This window comes from Pyrus communis, chromosome 13 (assembly GCF_041283825.1).
Source record: "Pyrus communis isolate YQ-2024b chromosome 13, ASM4128382v1, whole genome shotgun sequence".
Classification (NCBI taxonomy): Eukaryota; Viridiplantae; Streptophyta; class Magnoliopsida; order Rosales; family Rosaceae; genus Pyrus; species Pyrus communis.
Genome location: NC_142577.1, coordinates 30,508,227 through 30,533,470, shown reverse-complemented (window position 1 = coordinate 30,533,470; position 25,244 = coordinate 30,508,227). Strand labels below are relative to the sequence as shown.

Sequence of the window (25,244 nt, the reverse complement as noted above, 5' to 3'; positions counted from 1 at the left end):
TGTTTGGTTTGAATAGGATGAAATAGAATAGGAAATTATTATTTTTCTATATAATTAATCAATCAATTTTTTTTCTTTCAGTTCTTTCCAGAAAATGTTAAAGGCAGGAAGGACAATAAACAAGCTCAAAGTTTCCTGTGCGAATCCGGCAAGATTTATCACAGACAGAAGAAACGAGTAAGATATCCCTATAAATACCACATAAATGGTCTTCAACCCTCTTCCCCAAGCAACCCCAATCTCACGTTTGTAATTCGTACATATACCCCTCTCCCTTCAATCAATTTTCTCACCAATTAGCCAGTTTAATTGTGTGATTTCAGCTTTGCCCTAATATCTTGTCCTTCCCCTATCCCTCTCCCTGTCAGTCTCTACTGGTTTAAACTAGCATGGGGCTCTCAAAAACCTTCTCAGAGTCCGATGTCTCGGTCCGCTCCACCACTAGCTATATCCTAACCTCACCCGCTAAGTACTTATGTCGTTTTTTTCTGATTGAATTAATCATGCATGACCCTCCCCTGACATCCAAGTTCGACTTATCCTTTCCGTAGATTAGAATTGAGGTTGTTAGAATATGAGCATGAGTATGAATTGGTAAACTTGGTTGTAGGATTAGAGATTGAGTAGGAAGTCTTGTTGGGAATGGATTTGTAAATCCATGTTGTAACTGGATTGCTATTTGGAATGAATTGGTATTCTATATGGTTTTTAATAGGGGAATCCTTATAGAATTTGGCTTAGATTGTATAGTATATATATGGTGGCCTCTGCTCTCGCAGTGAGTACTCGATATAAGACTAAGACCTATTAGTAGTTGAGAGTCTCGTTCATTGAAGAGAGGAGAAGGTGCACCACGACTTTGCTGCAGAAATCAAGCTTCGAACTCTTCTGCCGGTATGTTTTCTCTCTGTGCATTGCTTTAGGGTTTATGGTTCTGTGTTTTGATCACGGTAACTTGCTTTGCATGATCTTGGTGTTGTGTTTATGCTAACAGAGGTAGCTATATGATACCATATAGGGTTATGGTGTTGCATGCAGGTACGAGATGCCGGAGAATTCTATGAGTGAAAAGGTGGCGGCCCAGATGATAAAGGACGAGCTGAAGCAGGATGCGGACCCAGGGATGAACTTGGCCTCGTTTGTGACAACATCGATGGACAAGAAGGCTAAAGAGCTTATCATGGAATGCCTCGACAAGAACTATGTTGACATGGATGAGTACCCTGCTACCACTGAGCTTCAGGTTCGTGTCCAGACCACAAAGAAGGAAAAAAAACGAAAACTTGCAAAATTATAATTAAATTATACATTGTAGTGCTACACTACCTCGCAATGGTGGTGAAAGAAGGGGTAGAAAAACCGGGCGGTTTAAGATATTGTCAAGGGACATTGGGGTTCTGGTGGTGGCGTTTTCTCTCAAGGACAGAAGCCGTTACAATGAGTTTAAGGTGTCCGAGGGTTTGAGGCGTCACCAATTTATTGTGCCTGCATATCACATGTCAGCGGATGCTAAGCATGTGGCCTTGCTCCGCGTTGTCATAAGGGGATACTTCTCTCGCACTAAGACTGAGGGCCTTCTGTCCTGCATCAACGCCGTGCTTAAAGAGCTCGATGAGCTGCATCCAGTTGCTGCCATTCAAGAAAATGGTCATCATAAACTGTCTCTAAAAGGAGTTGCAAATGGAAACGGTGAGCTGCCACCAGCTGCTGCCGTTGAAAATGGCCATCACATAGTGTGCACAAAAGGAGCTGCAAATGGAAATGGTGTGACAGAGAATGGCCAGAACGGCGCAAAATACTACTAGTCGCATTGTCGGAGTGACCAAACATGACATACATCTCAATTAATCCAAACCAGATTATTTAACATTTTTTTGTCGGAAATCGATTTTATTAGATCGATGGTAAGAGTTTTTGTTTCTTTTGTTTTGGTGTTTTTGTTTCTTGGCATGATCAAATACGTTCAGCAATAGTAATAATTGAGTGCTGAAATTTCATTACAAATTCTTTTTTTTTTAATTAGAAAAACATTTGAAAGTGCTTCCATCATCAGTACTTTAAAAAAAGAAGCGCTTCCAAATGCTTTACAATCTATACACTTTCCAAAATTTTATGTCAAATTACATTAGAAATGCTTTTGGTTATCTATGAGCGGCCTGAGCTTTCTCTAAATGATCTTCCACTCGTACACTTTTTCTAAAAGATCTTCCACCCGTGATTTGGGTATTACCGTACACTATTATGTTTTGTACCAAATTACCAATACGTACATGTGTAAACAACATATATGTTACCGTGACAATGAAATAAAAATATTACATGATGGTGTTATGATTACATTGAAAAATAACTAGTCTTGTGAACTACATTAGAACATTCAATCCATTGATAGAAACCCCGTATCATATATAGAGCCCACATCTTCAATCTGCCTGCAGGTCCACAGGAACTAAGGCCTTTTGCAAGAAATATGCCCCTTTCATACTCAAAGCTTATTACATATTGGAGGAATTTTAGAGTTGGTTTGGAAATGCTATTCTAGAACTTCTTACGTTCATAAGCGTTTTTTATAGAAGAGCATTGAAATTTATTAGAAATTCAATTTTTTGTTCTTTAAAAAAACGCTTGAAAGTGCTTCAAGCAGCAATACTCTATCACAAAAGCGTTTCCAAATGCTTTACAACCTATTCTCACGTTTAAAATTTTATGTCAGATTACGTTAGAAACGCTTTTGACTATCTACGAGAGCCTTGAGCTTTTTCTAAAAGATCTTCCACACTGGATATTACTGTTACACTGTTATGTTGTGCTACCAATACAAGAGCAGAAAACATGTTACAGCGACAATGAAACAAAAATAACACATGGCGGGGTGATGATTACATAGAAAAATAAGTTGTCAGGCAGTTCAACTCTGGATTCAACCAGATGTTGCCAGGTATTTGTGGGTTCTTATACAGATTCCCAAGATGTGGTTCTGTTCGAACACCAACTACTCAAAGCATATCTCTCAACAATGCATGTGAAGAATAATATATATATATATATATATATATATATATATATATATATATATATATATATACATATATAGAGCATGCGGCTAGGCAAAAAGAATGAAAGAGATCTCAGAGCACTCTACAGATGCAAAGCAACCAACAAAATCTAATTATATATGTGTCACCTTGTGGAAGTATCAATCAGTGTGAACACTCTGCGCAGTCTTCCCAAATGATTACATCTTTGAAAAAACTAAGACACAAACCCTAATAGTCATCATCCCACAATCCCACAACCACCCCACTACTGCAAAAAGGATCATTCTCTCCATGCTATATATATACTCGTCCATTGAGCTAGTTCACCAGGTCAGTGCACAAGAGGTATATATAATCAGGCAAACTTTAATTAGTAATTGCAAATATACACGTTGAGCTTCAACATGAAAGCCTGCGTTGTTTCTGTGTTTTTGTTTCTGCTGGCTACGAACATTTTCGTCGAGGAAGTTGTTGCAGCTGGAGAATGTGGAAGGACTCCGATTAGGTCAGCAGCAGCAAGCCTGAGCCCGTGCTTGAGTGCGGCTAGAAACGTGAGGGCCAAGGTTCCCCCACTTTGCTGCACCAAAGTTGGTGCCTTGATTAAGACTGCCCCAAAATGCCTTTGCGCTGTTCTGTTGTCACCTTTGGCAAAGCAAGCCGGTATTAATCCCGCCATTGCCATTACCATTGCAAAGCGATGCAACATCAGGAAACGGCCTGCCGGAAAGAAGTGCGGAAGTAAGTAGTTACATAAAATTGTAAATTATTGAGTAATATGTTACTTATACACACAAAATTTACGGTAACTGATGTTTTAAAATTAATTGTTTGTTGATTTGCAGGGTACGTGGTGCCATAAGCCAAAGTCAGAGGAGTCCTGCCATTAGCCATACATATATAAAAGAGGGACCAGAACATCCAATGTCTTTCTATATATAAGACTATAAGTTGGAATAGAGAATAAGATGTAACGATGGGTCATTTGCTATGCTCTGATCGTTGACTCTTCCAGGCACACTACCGTTTTACTTTACTTTCATGTACCATTTAATGTGGTGTTCTTGTCCTAATGTTTTCTTAATGGATTATATTTCCTATCCTTACCAGCTGAATCTCTTAATTTCTCTGATTATAGTAGCAAAATGAACATAAAATCAAAATTGACCCCAAAAAAAAGGGAAAATGAAATATAAAAAAACTCCCCCGTGGTATATTTTTAGTGTAATTAACAAATATATATACACACACACACATACAATTAATGTATTGCATACATTGATGCCTTGTAATAAAAAAGATCGAAATGTATTTGTACATGAATTTAGAATGTGAGTTAGCAGAGATTAAATAATTTCTGCCGTCGGATTATCCATCAATCAACGTTCACACGAAATCCGATGTAGGTGACTTACATCAGACCAAGTTCGGCCATTTAAACACCATGATCAAAAGTATGCTGGTCCCACGCACCCATCTATCCTGAAATAAAAATTCGTGTAGTGAGTTCCTTTTTTCAACATGGTTGTTACATCACCATGAGTATGCAAGACATAAGTATCATTTTCATATCTTACATATTTTGTATTTATTAATTAACACAGAAAAGTCTCACACTAAAATCAATTATCTCATACCTAAATTGTTAAGAATTAAATCACTAAGAGGGTCAACTAGTGTGTAGTTATTGTCTATATCACAATTTAACAGTTAGATAGCATTTTGATTCATGTCCTTCATTAATTTGAAGTAATTAAATATAAACTAAATTCATAACATAAATCTTATCTTTACTCAAATTATAATATAAATTAATAACAACAAGTGATAGTACGACCGTCACATAATATTTGTCATGATTTGATCCGTTACAGTTATTCACCACAAGTATGCCAATAAGTGGACCCAATGCATGCAAAAGAGCAAAGAAAATTTAGAAGTGGAAGATAGATGATACCCGACGATGGAGAGAAGGTGTGGAAAAAGTCTCAAAAAGAAGATCGGTTGGGAAGCATAATATTGAAGGGAAAAACAAAAAAGGAAAAGCTGAAATTTGAATTGCGTCGTAACAGTTACAGCACTAGGGCATATCTATTTATCTTTGCCTTTCAATACTTGCTTTTGCATGCAACATCATCATATGAGTACCCTTGCAATTATTTAGTCCCCCACACATACTTCTAATTAACCAAAGAAAATTAAAAGTGATACCACATTTCCCGAATCCCAAGAGACACAGCCCTTATTTTTCTTTTCTTTTTTAATCTTTGCCGTTGACTGAGCACTGCTGCTTCTGAAATCATATAATCTCTTTTAACTTTTTCCACTCTCTCTATATGTCATGACTTTGCGCATATATAGGAATGTATGGGCCTGAGTGAGTGAGTCATTAAACATTGATACTTCACAGAGAGAGAGAGAGAGAGAGAGAGAGAGAGAGAGAGAGATGGGTGAGCTTCATCACTCCATGTCCATGGCTTACACGAACAGTAGCCTCCACAACTCTTCCCAACGTTGGGATTGTCACGGCCACCTTGGAGTTCTCAACACAGACAGAATGTCTTTAGGTCTCTCCACTTTTTCTTCCTTTCTCTCTCTTTCCTTTCACTGTTTTTGTCTACATTTGTATTTTACTGTGGTTGAATATAAGACAATGATATATTTCTAGCTTGCTAGGGTTCATTTATTAGTTTTGAATAATATGTGCAGCTATGGATGAGTACATGATGATGAACGCAGCATTTTGCTCATCACCTCATGTAGATCAGTCAGATTTCTCGACGGGGTACTTAGAAGACGCTTTGGTTGAATTTGGTGAGCGATCCAAAAGGAGACGCTTGCTCGTGTATACCAATGATGATAACGAGCTCAAAGACTCCACTACTATTCTTGCGAAGGTATTGAATAGGCTTATTTGATGGATCTCTCGATTTGCATGTCTTATCTTTTATAATTATAAGAGTTTTTTCCATCGATCTTGCGCCAATTTCTCACTTAAATACTTTGTAAATAGAGAAACTGGAATTCAAACTGGGAATTATCTGAGAATTTTGATTGCATGAGCCAGCTAACTACTTCCAGTACTGGGCTATCAGGTAATTAATTGGTAATTAATTAATAATTACTTTTAGTTCTTTCTTAATTATGATTTCCGAAGTTAATTTCATCTTTCTAAAGTTGATTTCATCTTTCAGTTCTACTTGGTGATCCTTTATGTATAACCAGACCAATGAACAGACTCGTTTCCGAGGAGATCACAAATGACATCGTCAACGCAAAGATAAACACACCAGAAGAGCCAACAATTTCAGCTCCTGAAGCTTTTGATTCCTCCTCTTCTTCTTGCAAAGACTCGGCCAACACCAACTCTGATTATTTACCTACTCCCAAAGATACCCTTTTTTCAAATATTGCTGCTCCAGCTGCCGGTGCGTACACATATCAATCTAGTAACCTATTCTAAAGCAACTCTAAATTCAATAATGTTAATTTAACACATAAAACTGACTACATTGCGCACATATGCATGTACTCTTTAATTGAAGTGGATCCTGCCATTGCATACGAGATTGATCACCTATATCAGAGAGTGTGACTCTGTATAACTAAATAGCATGACTCAAACAAAACTAACGATATCATTGACATGTTCTCTAATACAGGTGGTGGTGGTGATGAAAAGAGAAAAAAGAAGAAGAGGGTGATAACAAGGGTAGTTTATCCATTTGCGTTGGTGAAGCCGGGCGGAGTAGAAGGCGACGTCACCTTAAGCGACATCAACGAGAGGATCCTGATGCCACCAACACGGCCAGTACGACACCCAGTTGGGGACTTTGCATGTCGGCCATGCGTGTCTGCGGATGGCCCTGGCCTTTCTGGCAAAGCTGTGGTGGCCCTTACCAGAATTCAAACCCAGGGCAGAGGCACAATCACTATTATCAGAACCAAAGGTTGAAATAATCATCGTCATTTAATTAGTTAATGCCCTCGGTGCTAGCTAGTTACCATGCATGAGTTCGATCCATCTTCGATTAATTAGCTAATTAATTAGTTTAAATTAATATGTCCGATCTGTCTGAATTGTATAGAAAACCCTATATATGTTTTCACAGTCCATGTGTTATGGTTTTACTTTTACGTACACAAGTAAGAGTTGTTATTTATTTATTTATTATTATTATTTTTTAACAAATAATATTATCTACACTAACTGAGTGGAGGAATGTGCTACGTCTCTGTTAATACTCAAGTTTTTTGTGTAGATTACTGAGTAACTGAGGTATTTAATGTGCAACAAGAGACATCATTTCAGAGGTCATAATAATAAAGATGGTGGAATTAATGGAAAAGAAGAAAGTAGTAAAAGAAAAAGGCCGAAAAGAAAGAAAGCAAAAGAAGATAAGAGAATAGACACGAAAATGACTCTTCAAAGATTAAAGCTTCCAATATATTGTCTGGTACGGAGACCTGCCTAGGCAATATATGTTATCTGCTATGCCCCAGTTTTCGCAAGGTGTAAAGAGACTAAAGTGAAAGTAGATGAGTTTGGTCATTTGATTTGTTGAAGTGGGGACAATTGGAGGGGGTACACAATATATTAGATCTCATTAATTACTTATGACTATCCAACAATAGGAATACTATACAAATTTGAAAATTAGAGAGTAACGACTGACATAAATTGCACAAAATAAAACAAGTAAGGTGTACCAATAACCCTATTAGCCAATGATGTGCTTTTTCTCAACTCATTAGACATTTGTTCACTCTATTATGTATAAATGACATCAATTTTTCTTGTAGTGACGATGACAAATATAGTATAACCCAACCCATTAATATTCTTTGAACATGAGATGGATGGATTCATCATCTTCCATTTCCCATCCTTTTACCTTTTTCATAGCTACCCTGCTGCAGACTCCAACCACTACCACCATAGTAAACATCAAATCATTTTCCATTATATATACATATCTGACCGACCAAGACTTTTAAGGCATGGGGATCGTGAGGCACGCATTATGTTAATTATGTAATTGTTAGCAGTGCGCCAATCATTTCTGATCGTTGACTAAAAATGCATACATTGTTCATGTTCTGTGGTGCATGTCTTCTTCAATACATAGGTCGGTAATTAGGTCAATACGCAAAATTCAAAAACATCTCAGGGATTATTCAAGACAATATCTAACATGTGGGACCGTATATACGAAAACATGCACCAAATATTGATATATATATTTTGTTCTAATTAATTGCTGATTGTATGCGCTGCACTGATCATCGATCACTACCCTCGATGAGCCTTTTGACTTTTCGTGATAAAAATTATAATATATACGATTTGAGATAACATTCATGCAGTTTGATAGAACGAAAATACTAGGATTGTCGAAGTCCAAGAAGGCTCACATACACTATAAATAACATTGTCGGACACTCTTTAATCGTTAACCTAGTTTTTCTCGGTAGAGCACATCGCAATGCTCGGAGACTCACGGTAATCACGTTTGCCCACAGATGTTGCAGAAGTCCAAAGCGGCATCTGTATTGTGTAGAATCTACATACGGCGTCGTTGACAAATTACTTTGTGCGAGAGTGACAAAGGAGTAACGAGGATTGGTGTTTGGTCTCATTACAACAACCATATTGTTGTTGTTTTTGGTGAAGATAACTTTCACCTTTTTTATTCCCAATTTCTTTGGATTTGCAGAATCTAGGTCAGTTATATATAGAAAATAAAAGGGCACCATTCTCAAAATCAAATATATACATTCCAAAAAAAAAAAAACAGAGGATATATATTCCAAAAAGAAAAGTAATAAATATAGAAAAAAGAGAAAAATCAAAGGACCATATTAAAGAAGAGAGGGACCTAAAAGGATGAGTAGGGTGGCTCAAGTAGTGAATGTAAAAAGAATGTAATGCTTTTGTCCCCATCAAGGGACTTATTTATCCTTCCACTTACGATTAACGAATCTTTATTGTTCAAACATCATGAGCAAAATCATTCATTCTCTTTATTATCATTTGAAGACCATATATGCAAAAGATTATTCAACTTGGCAATTCTTTAACCACTCATATGCATAAAAAAAAATGAACGATTCATCATAAATATGCTACTTGTTACCAAAACCGTTGATTGATTTAACACGTATGAATAACTAAAAAATCTTGAAATTGAATATTTTTTGCAGATATGATTATTGGATTATGATATAGAAGATTAACAATTACTATTATGATGCTCGGACGGTAAATGTTCATTAATGGTAATTGAAGGGATAAGTACGTCACCCCAAGGAGGGACACAAGCATTATCCTTCAATTTAGTGTAAACACAAACACAAGCTTTCTCAACAGAAGTTTAAGAAGGAGACTCTCAAAGTGAGATTTTCCATGAATCTTTGTCACTTCATATTTCAACAGTAATTTTCGTGCTAAACACTATAAAATATTCTATAAAAAATATGAGATGGCATAGAGATGTCTCACTTTTGAGACTCTCTCTTTAACATTTCTCTTTTCAATATTCTCCTTCTTTCTTATATATCTTATTTAAAATTAGAAAAAAGAAAATTCCCTTGGTATATGTGAGAATATCATCTACTTTTCTTTTTCCAAATCCCCGGATTCTCTTTCTGATTTAAAACACATATATTATACTGATTGGGGATTTTCAGTCTGTAAATTCTTTTAAAAGCAGGAACGGCGGTTTTTATTTTTGTCTGGTGAGCAGCTGGGCCTAATATATGATAGCTCACCAAGCCCACGTAGGCCCATTATTAAATGATTGCTTCAGAATCGATACTGACCCAATAATTAGCAGCGACGCAATAATTTTTGCATCACAATGCTTAACTCATGCAGCCGTCGTGTACGTCATTGGTCAAAGTAAAAGTCAAGAGGCCAAGGTTTGGAGAAATTTTTAATTGTAACGGAAATACAAGTGCTACATCACGTGTTTTAATATAAGTGGTGAAAATTTTTATTTTTTAAGTTATTAACTTTTTAACACACATATTATACAATTTGTATAATGACACGTGATGTACCATCCGTGTACTGATCACATTGAAAAATCTCTTTAAAGTTTGAACTCAGTCCTAGTTCGTGAAATTGATAATAGTGTTTAAATATGTAGCCGAGATAAAATTTCTTATTTTTATTTATATATGTAGGTTTCGTTATCAATTTCACCAACTAGGAGAATTTATTCATGACTTAAATTGACCCGAAGAAGGCCAAGGCAGAAAAGAACTAAGTACAAAGGTATTCATAAGCATCACAATCATATTCAATGGTAGTACAGAATCTCCGTGTTGACTTTTTACCAACTTGCTGACCAATTAATAAAACATAGGAACAAAAAGATGGGAGACGTACGTGTTCTTGCTATCTTGAATCGAAGAGAGAAAAAAATAAAAACAGATACCCAAATCTCAATATGCTTACTGATCAAGCAACTCAATGAACACACAATATTGCATTCAACGGGGACATTACAGACATGATCATCGAGAGAGATCACTGACGAAGGCGATCGATCAGTTACTTGACCAAGAAAAGTTACTTATATCGAATCAAAATTTCAATGGAAGGCTTCACATCAACCCACCATGAACAAATAACAATCTAAACGTAAATGAGAACGATTTGCGTACGTGTAAAAGAAACTGTAGTAACAAGCATGACAATGGATGACAACATAATGAAGTTAGACCGAGTACGTACGTACTAAAACTCTCATATTAACCGATCAGTAAGGAAAAACCGATGAAGGGTGTTTGTTTGGTGTGGTTGTTGCTGTCTGATCAAAGAACACACAAGCAAAGATAGACTTCAGAATCTTCTTCAGAACTTGGCCACGTTTCGGGATCCAGCGACTACTGCGAGGAACCGCCACTCCCCTTACTGCAGAAGCAGCCATATTCATATACTGAGTGCTTCTACCTGTAGCTAGCTAGCAATGAAGTTGGTAACGGTCGGAAGCAAGAGGCAGTAGTGAAGTACAGGTGGTTTTTGCATGATGAGCTGCCGACAGCAAGATGCAGAGGTTATATATAGTGGGGTGTGTTGAAGCCGCGTAGGAGTTTTAACCGAGTGAGCAACGTGTGTGTTGGCGTAGGTGGTGGTGCTGCTGCTCTTTCTCTCTCTTTTGTACAGTTGTATGACTCGTTCTTTCTATAAAAAACCCTATTACCCAACAACCCGCACCACCCTTACTCTATTCAGCCCCCAATTCTCCCACACGCCTATGTCTCAATTATTCTCTTTTTTTCCTCGGCTTTGAAAAGGTCAGTATTTTCTTTCTAATTCTAGTTAAACACAAGTTCTGTACGGTCGCTTGATTCATAATATATGCATTCTATTTCACTTGTATGATTGTAACATTTGCCACATAGATGAGGTTTAATTAGGTTTAGTAAGAAAACAAAAATCTCTACTTCTGTTGGAGATGCCAGTCAATAATATATCAATAAATTTGAATGTGTTACTGATAATTTTGTTGTTGTAATCTTTTTGACTATGAGGTATACATATATGGAGGCGGATTCGTGACGCCATTTTTTTTTTAATAAAATTTTTAATTTTTTAGATACGTTTTACGGGGTTCACTTCGTAACGTATTTTAACGATCCGAACAATCTATATTTAGGCACATATTTTTATGTGGCCCACTCTGTAATATATATTCTAATGATAGAACTGGTGCAGACCATTACTTATTGGCTCACTTATTTTACAACAAAGGGAGGCGATCTAAATGCTTTATGATGTTGGGAACTGGCTTATATTTTAAGAAAATTCGTACAAATTCTCTTCCAATATTATTTTGTTGTTGTAGATTTCATAATCACGTTGTATAAGAAATTTAAACTTTCCATTTTTTATAAAGCATATATATGAACATGAAGAGGAGGATGAAAGATGATAAAGTTACACGTGACATTTGATTTTGAGGTAAGTTTTTAATAATCCGAATTATTGAACAATTCAATTTTATATTAATTACATTATCAATAAACAAAAATATAACAATTCTTCATTTTGATTTTGATCGTTATTTACTACTGAGTAACCCGAACTGTTAAAAACTTTTTGCAATTGATTGATGCATACAGATGGCGACTTACCAAAGACAAAAAAGAAAAGGTGACGGGCAAGAGATTCATCCCTGTCAAAAGGTCAGTCCAAAACCGGTCTAATTTGGCGGGCTGAAATTAGGGCTTGGAATCGTGGCCCACTGGACTGGTTGAAGGGTATTAAATAAAAATTGACTTTGTCCCTTGCAAGATGGTTAGTTGTTAATCACGTAGCACCAGCAGCCAGCTCTTCCTCACGTCAACTTCTCCTTCCCTACCTCCTCTCTTTTTGGGTCGCGCCACCAGCATAAAGCACTCCTAATCTTCCTTCTCTGCCTCCTCCTTGATGATTTTTCAGAGTTGCTCTCAAAGGACCGCGAACCAAACTGTAAACGACAGTACGACTTTGACCGAGGTCATAAAAAAACTACAAGCAAAGCAAGTAAAAGAAAATATTTGAAAAGAGGATTCAAGGTCTACTTGCATGCTTCTCGTAACCTGTAAGTCGGAGTCGGAGTCGGAGTCGGAGACATTTTGGAGAGATTTAATTAATAATTGACAGTTGAATGAAACATCAGTTGGAGCATGATCAGCCTGTTCTAAATGCTAATCATTGAGTAATACTTTTCCCTACTGATGATTTCTACGCAGAAAGATTTTTCGGTGTGATCGGTACACCGGGTGGTACATCACGTGTCACTATACAAATGATGCGATGTGCGTGCAAAAAAGTTAATAACTTAAAAAATAAAAAATTTCACCACTCCTATTAAAACACGTGGTGTGCCACTTGTGTTCCCGTCACAACTAAAAATTTCTCCTCCATGCCTAATTATTGCTTTTTTGTGTTTAGTTCTGCATCATGATTAATTTAGAATATTACACAGGTTTGATTAATCGTGTTACCAATAATTTCTTTTGAAGGGTTGATGAGGACGCCTTAATCATGATGTTTTATATGATTGCACCCCATATCCTATTGGGATTTGGATCCTCTCCTGAGCTTAGGAGGCTGAGCTTCCTGAGCAAAGCACACGAGAATCCAACAGCTACAAACAGGGGGTCCTCTAAAAGTTATAATAATTGTAGCCGTTGGATCAAAATCCAACGGGCCGTGTGATTTGCTTAGGAGGCTTAGCTTCCTAAGCTTAGGAGAGGATCTAAATCTATCCTATTGGAGGGAGACTGTTGGCTTTACGTTGGTCATGGGTAATGTTAGGGTTAGGAGACCATCTATTTAAACTAAATTTTGTAAATTATACATTGTGGTTGTTGATGATTAATGAGCTTATTTTTTATTGGCGACACATCATATAACTTACCAATTTGGTCTAAAATTAGTCACCTACATTAACCCGTTGGTTAAAATACAATATGGTTGGCATTTGTGTGATTGTTACTTAGCTATATGTATGCGTTATTGAAGGATGAAGAGAATATATGATAACACACAGTTCCGAACTTCCAAATATGCTACTGGTTTATAGGAAGAAAACAAGAAGTACAAACCAACATATGGTTTAACCCAACTGATATTTCATTACTCGATCTTGATATGCTACAGGTTCCAACTTTGCGTACGTCACTAATTAAACGGAATTTCATGCAATTAGAAATTAGGGTTTTCAATTCCAAATGAGATGCATAAAGGGGGATCCCAAGCCAACAAGGTTCTCCACTTTATGAGAGTCTGAAGAAACGTAAATCGTACGCAGCTTTTTTCTTACCTTACAAAAAGATTGTTTCCACAACTCAAACCCGTATGATAGAGATTTTACCACCTGTAAAACAAGGGTTAAACCAATTCTTGCAAGAGAACAAGTTTTTGTAGTATAGAATGGCTCAAGCAAGGTCGATCTCCTCAGGGACTGGTATAAACAGTTTACGAGTTTTGGAGTATTTAACTTGGTTAACTCTAAGAACTGCACTAATTTGACAAAACTAAATCCTACTGTACGTTACTTAAACAAATATGTAAAATGAGAATTGGCTTATAGAAATAGTGGTCCAACTAAGCAAAACAAGTAAATGTAGAAACTCAAGATAATATAAATAATTGAAGAAAATTAGATTGACAAGGCACTAGAGTTCAACCTTTACCAACAACACTCTTACGTAGCTCTTCCAATTGCTTAAGTAATCGAAAACACACATGCTTTGAAGGTTGGGTTTTTCCTTGTGTGGTTTTACTTGTGACATTCAAGCTAAAACACATACCACTACATGCAATTCATCCATGACATTTGGATTAAATATAAACATGAGCGATTCATTTATCTTGGTGAAAATCCTTTTGGTAAACCATGTAATCTCTAAAAGTATGATATTTACCTTAGAAGAAATTACAATCCTCAATCACAAGAAGCATAACCAATTTTAACGTGATATTTGTTCAAAATTGCATTGATGACTTTTCTAAGCATTCTAATGGTGATCAAACATCAAGGCACATAGATAATTTAATTCAATGATTGAAAATAGTTATACATATTTGTCTGAATACATAAGAAATTATCCACGAATAATTAAAAAAAGAGTAACCATTTTTTACAACAATTCTTCCTGAGCTCTCCGATCTTCTCCTCTAAGAGAGGAGCACTTTCTTCTTCACTTCAAATGTGGAGCTGTGGCACCCCTCTATTTTCTGCTATGTTGCTCTCTGCAACCCTCCTTCTTTTCTGCTGCTCCCTCTACTCCCCTTGTTGTCGTCTGTTGCCTTAAACAAAAGGCCCCGATTTTTCAAAGCCACAAAGGCCACAAGTGGAATACAAGCCCAATTCCACTTCATACTGGGCACCCCATGTTCTCCACTCTCTAACCTCCTGCTTGTCTCTTGCTCCAAAGGTAAATGAGTGGAATTCCACCCCAATTTTCTGCCGAGTGTTGATGACAAAGCAAAGCACAAGACAACGATGTTGTCTTTCCTTTTTTTCTTTTCTTTGTATTTTTTTACTAGCTGTAAGTAGCTAGCAAGTTGGCCACTTCCTCCAACTTCCTCAAATTCCGCTTCCTTCCTCCAAGCTCCTGCTGCTGTAAGTAGCTAGCTGTAAGAAGGAAGTTGTGTTCTGGGGGAGTGGGTGTGGTGTTGAGGGATGGAAGGGGCAGTTTATAGCAGCAGGAGCTTGGAGGAACGAAGCGGAATTTGAGGAAGTTGTATTCTGACTTCGTCCCTAGCTGGCTAACTTTACCTAACAAAAAGACACTACCACCAAAGAAAGCCAGATAGAAATAGAATTATAATATGGAAAAATATAAACCTATGCCAGAGGTAGAATATAATTCTACATCTAAAAATATGAGCAATAGTAAAATTACATGTTTATGTTGTTTCCCGCAGAAATCACTTAAGAATCTGGTGCATAAACAAATTATAGATCGAGAATATCACATACATGTGGTGGTGTTATGTTTTTCTCTTCTATACATATATGATAGTTAGGTAAAATTTTAAAGTATGATTATTGACACTAAAAAAATCTCATTGTGCTACTCGCATCAATGATTTAAAATATCACCATCGGTGGAGATATCGATATGCAAATTATAAAATATTAATGGATATATCGATATCGGCTACTTTGTATAGAAAAAATTCCAAACACATTCCTATCAGGTATTATCTGGATCATTTTCCTCATCATACAGTTGCTTACATTGACTATATTGTTAGCGGAGATATAGAGATTTTTCCGCCTAGTTTCATACAATTGAATCAGTCTAAATCGAAAGCTCCTTCTTATTCTTCGGCCACTTTTATCTTTTCCTAATTTATCTCAACCAACTGCCTCACATCAATAGCATGTGCATGAGGAGAACAAGAGCATGTGTGCTCCTCAGTATACAAAGTTACGTAAAATTTTTGTCCATAAAATAAACACATACTGGCATATAAATTTATACGCATCTTTATTTTATTAGCATAAAACGATCGTGACAGGATACCCGCCCTTGTCATATGAATCCGTGCGTGAGTCAGATCAGATGTTTTTCATGTTTGATGTGCGGTGCTGCTGCATTGACAAAACCCGACGTTCAGGCAAAACCAACAATAACATACATGCAGAAGGACTGAGCGGGCTGAGAGATAAGTGGGGCCCACCCGCTTAGAGGTCAGCATAGCACGTGTTGCAAATTGGAAGTCACATGATCGTTGGCAAACTCAAGATTTTATTTTAAAGAATTTTAACGAAAAACTGCTGATACTATTTATTTTAATAAAAATTAAAAGTTTAAATTAAAAAATTAATTATTGTATTATTGTATTATTAATTTTATTTTTTATTTTATCTTTATAGTTAAAATTTAAAATTTTCAAATCATTTTCATTAATCTTTTTTTATTTTTTAAATACGTGGCCTCAGTCCTCCTCCTCCCTTTCATAACCTCATTCGACCACTTTCGTCAGGATTCAATTATTCACATCATTGCAAAGTTGTTAAGGATTCAATGATTCAAGGATTCAATAATCTCGAAAAACTCAAAATTTTCTAATCATTTTTCAAAGTTTTTGTCAGGATTAAATGATCCACATCTTTGCAAAAAAAGGAAATACAAATTAAAGGGGAATCAGTCCTCCTCCTTCTCCAGCTTGTCGCTCGGACTCGGACTCCGAGTCTTAACAACTCGGGGAGGCTCTGAGCTGAGTTGGGGACTTGTGTGTCAGTGGTGGTGGTGGTGTTTTAATGGATCAACCACCGCACTCGCCGCCGGTGACTGCGTTTGAGGTTTCCGTTGTCGTCGATTCTGCCACCAATGGTCATCGTCTCAATCACCCTCGCATTGCTAATGGAGATACAGACAACGACAAGGTGGGAAATCGTATGAATATCTGATGTGGGGACGCAGGCAGGCGTTCGCTTTGTTTTTGTTTGTATTTTGTGTTTTTGTTGATGGGGTTTTAAATACTTCTTTATTGTTTTAACAAAAATTAAAAAAAGATGATTACTTTGTCGACATGCAATGGCTTTCCCCTGTTTTTATTTCTTGAAGATTTTTATTTGTTGTATTATAATAAAGATGATTACTTTAGTTGTAAATTCTTCTGCTCAAACAAATTTAAAAAATGATTACTTTAGTTCATGGGGTTTTATTTGTTGTATTATAATAAAGATGATTACTTTAGTTCATGGGGTTTAAAAAATTAAAAAAAATGATTACTTTAGTTGTAAATTCTTCTGTTCAATTGCTTGAAAGATTGTTAATTGTTTTGGTGTTTTAATTTAATGAGTTAATCAGGATTAAGGCGTTGTTAATGACAAAACTTGTTTGATTTCAGGGGAAAAGTAGATGGGGGAATCTGCTAGTTGCCTACAGGACGCTGGGGGTGGTGTTTGGAGGGCTTGTTACATCCCCACTCTATGTATACCCTTCAATGCATCTCAAGTCTCCCACAGAAGCTGACTATTTGGGTATCTACAGCATCATGTTCTGGACTCTCACTCTCATTGGGGTTGTCAAGTATGCCAGCATTGCTCTCAAGGCCGACGATCATGGCGAAGGTACACTCAAGCTCACTTTTGTTTCACTTTCGAAGAACTCCAGGTCCTTACATTTATCCGCTGTCTTCAGTTTATTTATGTTTGTTCACTTTTAGTGGATGTGATTACTGTGTTTGAGCATTTTTGTTGTTAAACATTTTGCATTCGTTACTTACATTTGGTATGCGATAGGCAACTGGAAATCACACGCATATACGAAAACCTGTAAAACCAGCATCGTTAAGCCGTGATCATGAATGGAAGGTGACATCTTGAGATTGCCCCTAAAAGTTAGACCTTGAGTGTCATTATGCTATATTTCCAAGCATTAACGTTTTGCAGCATGTATCGATAAACCTCTTGTTTGTATGTCAAGGTGAAGACGAGATGCAAATGTAAATATGAGGGTTCACTCACGTAATAACATATTCTGATCTGCGTTCACCGATGGATTGCAGGTGGAACTTTTGCCCTATATTCATTACTTTGCAGGCATATGAATATCGGAATCCTTAATTCAAAGCCTGCAAGTTCAAACTCAAGTCCTTCACGCTCTATCTTGGATGACGGCATAGAAAACCAGAATAGGCTTGCCAAGTTTTTCAAGAAAAGTGTAGTTGCTAGAAGGATGTTGCTTTTTATTGCCATGATAGGCACATGTATGGTTATTGGCGATGGTATTCTTACACCTGCAATTTCTGGTATTTCACTGCGCATTCTGCCTTTCGTTTACTTTTGGCAAGATTTATTTACAAATTTTCTTTTACTTCGATACTTCTATATCGCCAGTTTTATCAGCAATGGATGGAGTGAGGGCGCCTTTTCCATCTCTCAGTTCATGTAAGGATGTCACTTTTTATTGCTATGCTAGGACAATGAGGCCAGTTTTCTGATTAGGAAATTGGAGTGCAATGGTTTTAATGGTATCAGGTTATTACTTCTCCGCTAAGTTGTTATATCTCATTTGAATTTCTTTGCTATTCTGGTTTATATGTTGCAGCTCTGGTGGAAGCACTTTCGGCAGGAGTCCTTATCATTCTGTTTTTGTTACAAAAGTTTGGTACATCTCGAGTGAGTTTCCTATTTTCCCCAATTATGGGTACATGGACTTTGGTTACGCCGCTCGTGGGAATTTATAGCATCATACGTCATTATCCAGGCATATTTAAGGCTATATCACCACACTTTATCTTGCATTTCTTTCAAAGAAACGGCAAGGAAGGCTGGCTGTTGCTTGGTGGCACTGTCCTTTGCATCACAGGTGACTATCATATTGATATCAAGATATAGATTATTTAGTATGGAAGATAGACTTGATTACCTTTTGGATCATGTACCTTGCAGTCTTGGAAATAATCATTTAATCGATGTTCCCTGTTTAATTCAGGCTCCGAAGCATTGTTTGCAGATCTTGGTCATTTCAACAGAAGCTCTATTCAGGTTCACCTCCAATAACATCGATATGTCTTTAAGGTTCCATTTCTTTTGTCTCAGTAGGTTTCTGATATATTTTCCTCAACAGATGGCTTTCCTGTTTACAATCTATCCGTCTTTGATTCTGACATATGCGGGGCAGACAGCATACCTGATCAGGAATCCAAATGATCATGATGATGGATTCTATAAGTTTATACCGAAAAGTATCTACTGGCCTATCTTTGTCGTATCCACATTGGCTGCGATAGTTGCAAGCCAGTCTCTGATATCAGCCACCTTTTCTGTAATTAAGCAATCTGTAGTGCTTGATTATTTCCCTCGGGTGAAGGTTGTGCACACATCCACTAACAAAGAAGGCGAGGTTTACTCCCCCGAAGTCAACTACATCCTCATGGTTCTCTGCGTTGCTGTCATACTTATATTTGGAGATGGAAAAGAAATTGGAAATGCATTTGGTACGTTAATTTTGAAAGCATTATGTGTTACCGTTGGAAAGTTAACATTTTCGTCAACATCTTATACAGGCATCTTTTATAATTTTCTGACTATTGCCACAACCTTATTTCAGGTGTTGTTGTCAGTCTAGTCATGCTCATCACTACAATATTGCTGACACTGGTAATGATCATAATATGGAGAACACCACTGGTGCTGGTTGCTCTTTACTTCTGTGTATTCTTCGTGATGGAAGGTGTTTACGTGAGTGCAGTCTTCACAAAGATCGCGGAAGGTGGATGGATTCCGTTTGCCATATCCTTTATACTCGCCTTCATTATGTTTGGTTGGTTCTATGGGCGACAGAGAAAGCTAGAATATGAGTTGACTCATAAGATAACCTTAGACAGACTTGAACAGCTATTATCTGATCCCAGTGTTCAAAGGGTTCCCGGATTGTGCTTCTTTTACACCAACATTCAAGACGGGCTCACTCCGATTCTTGGACACTATATTAAAAACACGAAATCCCTTCACCAGGTCATTATGTTCACTACTCTTCGATACGTTTTGGTTCCGAAGGTTTACCCCCATGAGAGGGTTGTCATCAGCGAACTCGGCCTGAAAGGAGTTTATGGGTGCGTTATTCAGTATGGCTATGCAGATGCCCTAAACCTCGAGGGAGACGATTTTGTTAGTCAAGTTACTAATAGCTTGCAGGCACATATACAGAACATCTCAGGCCGTTTCCCATCTGCTCCTTCAGAGGTCCGAGAACAGATATCTAATTTGGAAGCAGCGAGGAGTGCTGGCGTACTTCACGTTCGAGGGAAGACAAGGTTTTATGTTGGAAATAACTGCGGCTGGTTCGATAAAATTATGCTACCATTTTATGAAGTTCTGCACAGTAACTGTCGGTCCTCTCTGCCTGCTCTCGGGGTGCCTCTGCCTCAACGTATCGAGGTTGGAATGCTTTACGAGGCTTGATGGAAGGTTATATTTTGGTTCTCACATGTAGAATGTTGAAACAAATAATTTTTCTAGATGTGATAGCAGAAGTTTCATGTATAAGATTGAACTTCTGCAAAATTATTATATACGTAAGTTAGTTCTTCATCTAATCCCTCCGTTGGGGGAGCGAATCAACAAAATTTGCAAACTTTAGTTATTCGTTTGTACAATCAATCGATAGTTGATGTCGCGTACAAGATCTCTCTGATCCAACTAAAATAAATATTAGACAGACTTGTTTAAAACTTGGAACGACAGTGAATCCGACATTACAACCGTGGTTTTTCGGAATCATGAGGTAAACATTCAAGGAGCCTGGCAAAAAGAAAGCCTACTTGGTGAATCGATTCTCACTATTACATCATCCTCACCACCCGATTCATCACTTGAATCGTCTGCCACATGGCTCTTACTTGGTTCTGTACTTAGCTGCCCTAGAAGACTTGTTTGGGCTGTGAATTTTCTCACTTCATAATCCTTTCTCACAGTTGTTACCCCTTCTGATCTGACTGAAACCAGTGGACGGTTGTGATGAGATGGAACACTCGGATATGATACATTTTGTGAACGGCGCATGCTTGGATATGACACGGTGTGTGATGGATTAATCGGGCCACTTCTCGGAAAGCTTCTAGCGCGCTTCCGGGGATTCACGTTCACCTTGTTTGCATAACAACATAAGAAAAGAAGTTTGCTTGAGCAAAAAGATAAAACCAGAATTATAAGAACATAAAGAAACCAAGCTCACCATGCCGCCGTAAATGCTTAACTGCATCGCCCTCGCTGACAGGCTGTTGATTTGTCTGTCAATTCCTTCGGGGTTCTGCTTTTGTTGCTTTACTTCGAAAATGTGCTCAGGCCAACTCATAAGACCACTATGCTCTCTAGAAAGAGACCTGTGAGGATGATGATCAACTCCATTTGATATAAAAGAGGATGAGCGTCTAATCATGCTGCAATGTCGAATATGATCACTCTCGATCTTGTTTCAACGAGATAACTGGATACCTTATGAGAAAAACTGGCTCCCCTGGTGCCTGTGATCAATCATCAGCAAAAGTTTAATGATTAGCATTAACGATGTGGAAGTGGTTTATGCAAGAACGAAACTTGTTCTGAGAAGTATCTTTCGAAACAGAAGTTAATTATTACCTGATATTTCCAGATTCTGGAAGCTCTGGTAACCATGTGAGGGGAATAGAGGCGCAGGTGATGTGATCAGTTCTTCTTGGACACCTTGGGTTTTAACGAAACCCTCTAACAGAAATCCAATGGAACGGTATGGAATTTCAAAAGATTCGCCCCTTATGTGAATCGGCATCACTGACCTTTCTGCAACAAGAGTTCTCAAATCTTGCATTGCCATTTTCTCAAATATTTGTGGAAGGAAAAGTTTCACAAGAGCAATAGAACTTTCCTAAACATAAAGATAATTAAACAAATCAGTTCCACTTGCCATGCATTACAAAGTTTGATTAAAACACGTTAGTTTGAGAAAGTACCGAAAATTTGACAAACAGAACTCTTCGTGTAGTTTTGGTAGCAGTAACAAGCTGGAATTTTTAGTAAAACAATACCTGCCAGAGGAAGCCTTCTACTGAGGGATCGGACCGGAGCATTGAATGTATCTTATGAGTTTCAACGCAGAATCAGTGATCATGTCACAAATGTAGGGCTTTCCGGTTAGCGCTTCATACAGCCCCAAAGTAATGTTGTGAGTAAAAGTTGGATGCAGCGAGTGCTTGTTTTTTATGCTCTTACTGGTCCACTGCCACAAATGATTCTCATCCATGATATTATCCATGAGGAAAAAGCAGAACATGTTGCAGCATCAAACTTTAAATTACCTTGACTACCCCAGTCGAAAGAAGCCAAACACCAGTAGGCTTGGATCCCTTCCTGTAAAGCTTCACATCGCGCAATTTCGTTGTTTCCTTGGTAGAACCTGTGAGTTCTATAGAGAGCAAACACTTGTTTATCTAGTAGTGCAGAGTTGCAGAATAACCCTTTCAGCTCAAGCAGTAATGTCTTCATCTGGTGAGTGGTTAATTTGGTATTGTGATTTAGTTTTCATAAGTTATATACTAACAGTTGGTATCAGAGCCTTCGCGTATCATCTTAATCCTATGTTGGAGGCATCGAGATTTTTTTTTTCTTTTGATTTTCTTATTGTTGTGCAGGTTACAGAACTGGTTACATATTATCTGGGAAAAACATGCACGAGCATGTGATGGCTAAAGCCATTCTTATTCGTGTGGGTTTTTCATGTCAATTTGTATACCAGAAATGACACTTGAACGCTAAATGCGAATGCTGATCCTCTAAACAAGTTCAGATGTTCATATTTAATTTTTGAGGCAGCATCAGCCACCATGAATCAGCAACATCAAATACAAGAAGGCAACATTGACATCACCACTAATCTCAGAAAATCAACTAGGGTCAGGAAACCCACATCTCTAGATGATTTTGTATACTTTGCTGAGAGTGACATTGATTTATCAGAATTTAATGATCCTATAAGTTTTAAAGAAGCAATCTCAAGGTCAAATGCAAACAAGTGGATAGAAGCTATGAATAGTGAGCTGACCTCAATGGAAAACAATCGTGTATGGGAATTAGTTGAACAGACAGAAGGAATGAAACTCATAGGAAGCAAGTGGGATTTCAAAACTCAGAGGGATTTGAATGGAAATATAGAAAGGCACAAAGCTAGATTGGTTGCGAAATGATTCACACAAAGAGAGCGTGTTGACTACAAAGAGACCTTCAGTCCAGTTTCAACCAAAGATGCTTTTAGGGTTATCATGGCTTTGGTAGCACACTTTGATCTTGTTTTGCATCAAATGGACGTGAAGATGGCTTTCTTAAACAGGGATTTGGAGGAATGTATTTATATGAGATAACTAGATGGGTTCAAAGAAGAAGGGAAGGATAACTTGGTCTGCAAGTTGAAGAAATCTATTTACGGGCTCAAGCAAGCATCGGGGTAGTGGTAACTCAAGGTGGTAAGAGAATATGGTTTCACTGAAAATCCTTCTGACAACTGCATTTACATGAAGATTAGTGGGAGCAGTTTTATCATTTTAATTCTTTATGTTGATGATATACTGCTTGCCACTAATAGTCAGATTATTAAGTGAAACCAAGTCTTTCTTGCAAAGGAATTTTGAAATGAAAGACTTGGGAGAGGCAACGTATGTCTTGGGGATTGAGATCAAAAGGGACAGGAGGAGAGGTTTATTGGGACTATCGCAGAGAGGGTAAATAGAAAAGGTTTTAAAAAGATTTAACATGTCCAGTTGTGGAACTAATGAAGTGCTAATTTCGAAGGGAGAAAAGTTGAGTAAGTTGCAGTGCCCTAAAAATGATTTGGAAAGAAAGATCATGGAAAATAAGCCATATGCTTCCTTGGTAGGAAGCTTAATGTACGCTCAGGTATGTACAAGACCTGATCTTGCATTCACAATAAGTGTGCTTGGGAGGTTCCAATCGAATGCTGGTGAAGCTCACTGGAATGCAGCAAAGAGAGTGCTGCGATATCTTCAAAGAACTAAAGCACATATGTTGGTTTTCAGAAGGATAAATGAATCGGTGTTAGAAGGGTACAGTGACTCTGATTTTGCTGGATGTTCGGATCATCTTAAATCTACATCAGGTTACGTTTTCTTGAAGGCGTATGGAGCTGTTTCTTGGAAAAATGAAAAGCAAGATACAGTGGCTGCTTCTACAATGGTAGCTGAATATTTATCTTGTTGTGAGACTATTAACCAAGCTGTTTGGTTAAAGAATTTCCTAATGGGACTTAAAGTTGTTGATTCAATTGCAACGCCAATTCAAATCTACTGTGACAATAATGCTGCAATATTCTTCTCCAAGAACAATAAGAGATCAGCTGCACCCATGAACTTGGACATTAAGTACCTCATTACGAGAGAGAAAGTTGTGGCTGGGTTAGTTAAAATCGATTATTTGGAGACAGGTTCGATGTTGCAGATCCTATGAACAAAGCAGTGCCCAAGGGAGTGTTCAAGAAGCATGTGATGAGCATGGGAGTGCTGCAGTGAATTAGTGGGAGCCAAGTATTAATTTCTTCTTCTGCGAGTTATCTAGTTCTGAATGTTTTGAATATTAATAACAAAGAACACTTAGCTAATAAAGTGAAATGTTGAATGGTTGTTAAAGTTTTCCTATCAAGCTCAGCAGTTAGTTATGAAAGTGCATGTATGTTTATAATGCAGGATGGATAATGATTCTCAGAATCGTTATAAAGAATAAACAACCTGAAGACTTCACTATCAAGTATTTGGAATTGATTGTTTTATCAATCTTGTGGAGGACCAAGTGTAAGATGTGTTACTCAAATACATGCAGACATGTCTTGCATTAAATTACCTATCTTGTTGGAGTTTCATGTGTTATATAGCTTCATTATATTGACTACGGGGACAGTGCTTCTTGAGTGGGAGTGTGATGCCCTTTGGTTCTTTATGAATGCTTGTTAATGACAGGAACTTGTAATCGAGTTTAGCTGATATTAGTCTCTTGGCCAATCACGTATTATTCCATTTCTCTAAGTGTTCATGACAAGCAAGTATTAGCTCTAGTGGGAGAATGTAAGTTCTATAGAGAGCAAACACTTGTTAATCGTGTAAAAGTGTTTTGGAATAACAAGGTATTGGAAGAAAAAGGCAAGGAACGTGCACATACAGGCAAGCTCAGTAAGGAACGTGCACAGACAGCACAGCAAGGAACG

General features: G+C 37.5%; 3 protein-coding genes, 1 long non-coding RNA gene and 2 pseudogenes across 8 annotated transcripts; all 6 read left to right on the top strand.

The window, feature by feature from the left end:
* Window positions 1–1,045: 1,045 nt before the first annotated feature.
* Window positions 1,046–2,004, top strand: LOC137736402 (uncharacterized; annotated as a pseudogene).
* A 1,349-nt stretch (window positions 2,005–3,353) lies between these two features.
* On the top strand, window positions 3,354–4,141 carry LOC137738215 (uncharacterized). Its single transcript, XM_068477849.2, has 2 exons — window positions 3,354–3,776; window positions 3,881–4,141. Exons 1-2 carry the CDS (start codon window positions 3,443–3,445, stop codon window positions 3,895–3,897), a joined length of 351 nt encoding a protein of 116 aa, XP_068333950.1. The 5' UTR covers window positions 3,354–3,442; the 3' UTR covers window positions 3,898–4,141.
* A 1,280-nt stretch (window positions 4,142–5,421) lies between these two features.
* LOC137738200 (uncharacterized) lies at window positions 5,422–7,866 on the top strand. 2 transcript variants are annotated; one of them, XM_088682212.1, is made up of 6 exons: window positions 5,422–5,602; window positions 5,745–5,932; window positions 6,049–6,130; window positions 6,230–6,463; window positions 6,698–6,985; window positions 7,348–7,866. In XM_088682212.1, exons 1-6 carry the CDS (start codon window positions 5,482–5,484, stop codon window positions 7,443–7,445), a joined length of 1,011 nt encoding a protein of 336 aa, XP_088538338.1. In that variant the 5' UTR covers window positions 5,422–5,481; the 3' UTR covers window positions 7,446–7,866. The 2 variants fall into 2 exon arrangements, with proteins under 2 accessions (XP_088538338.1, XP_068333931.2); XM_068477830.2 differs by having other exon boundaries at window positions 5,423–5,602; window positions 7,298–7,435.
* Window positions 7,867–11,267: 3,401 nt separating this feature from the next.
* Window positions 11,268–13,440, top strand: LOC148692085 (uncharacterized). The gene is made up of 3 exons (XR_015955185.1): window positions 11,268–11,339; window positions 11,942–12,006; window positions 12,168–13,440. It is a non-coding gene; the product is annotated as an uncharacterized LOC148692085 (long non-coding RNA).
* A 3,041-nt stretch (window positions 13,441–16,481) lies between these two features.
* LOC137737467 (putative potassium transporter 17) lies at window positions 16,482–20,645 on the top strand. 4 transcript variants are annotated; one of them, XM_068476953.2, is made up of 8 exons: window positions 16,482–16,936; window positions 17,404–17,626; window positions 18,064–18,306; window positions 18,395–18,445; window positions 18,606–18,866; window positions 18,993–19,045; window positions 19,128–19,497; window positions 19,611–20,645. In XM_068476953.2, exons 1-8 carry the CDS (start codon window positions 16,811–16,813, stop codon window positions 20,462–20,464), a joined length of 2,181 nt encoding a protein of 726 aa, XP_068333054.2. In that variant the 5' UTR covers window positions 16,482–16,810; the 3' UTR covers window positions 20,465–20,645. The 4 variants fall into 4 exon arrangements, with proteins under 4 accessions (XP_068333054.2, XP_088538955.1, XP_068333055.2 ...); XM_088682829.1 differs by having other exon boundaries at window positions 16,508–16,936; window positions 18,064–18,264; XM_068476954.2 differs by having other exon boundaries at window positions 16,508–16,936; window positions 18,064–18,282.
* A 3,137-nt stretch (window positions 20,646–23,782) lies between these two features.
* LOC148692084 (secreted RxLR effector protein 161 pseudogene) lies at window positions 23,783–24,493 on the top strand (annotated as a pseudogene).
* The last annotated feature ends 751 nt before the right edge of the window (window positions 24,494–25,244 follow it).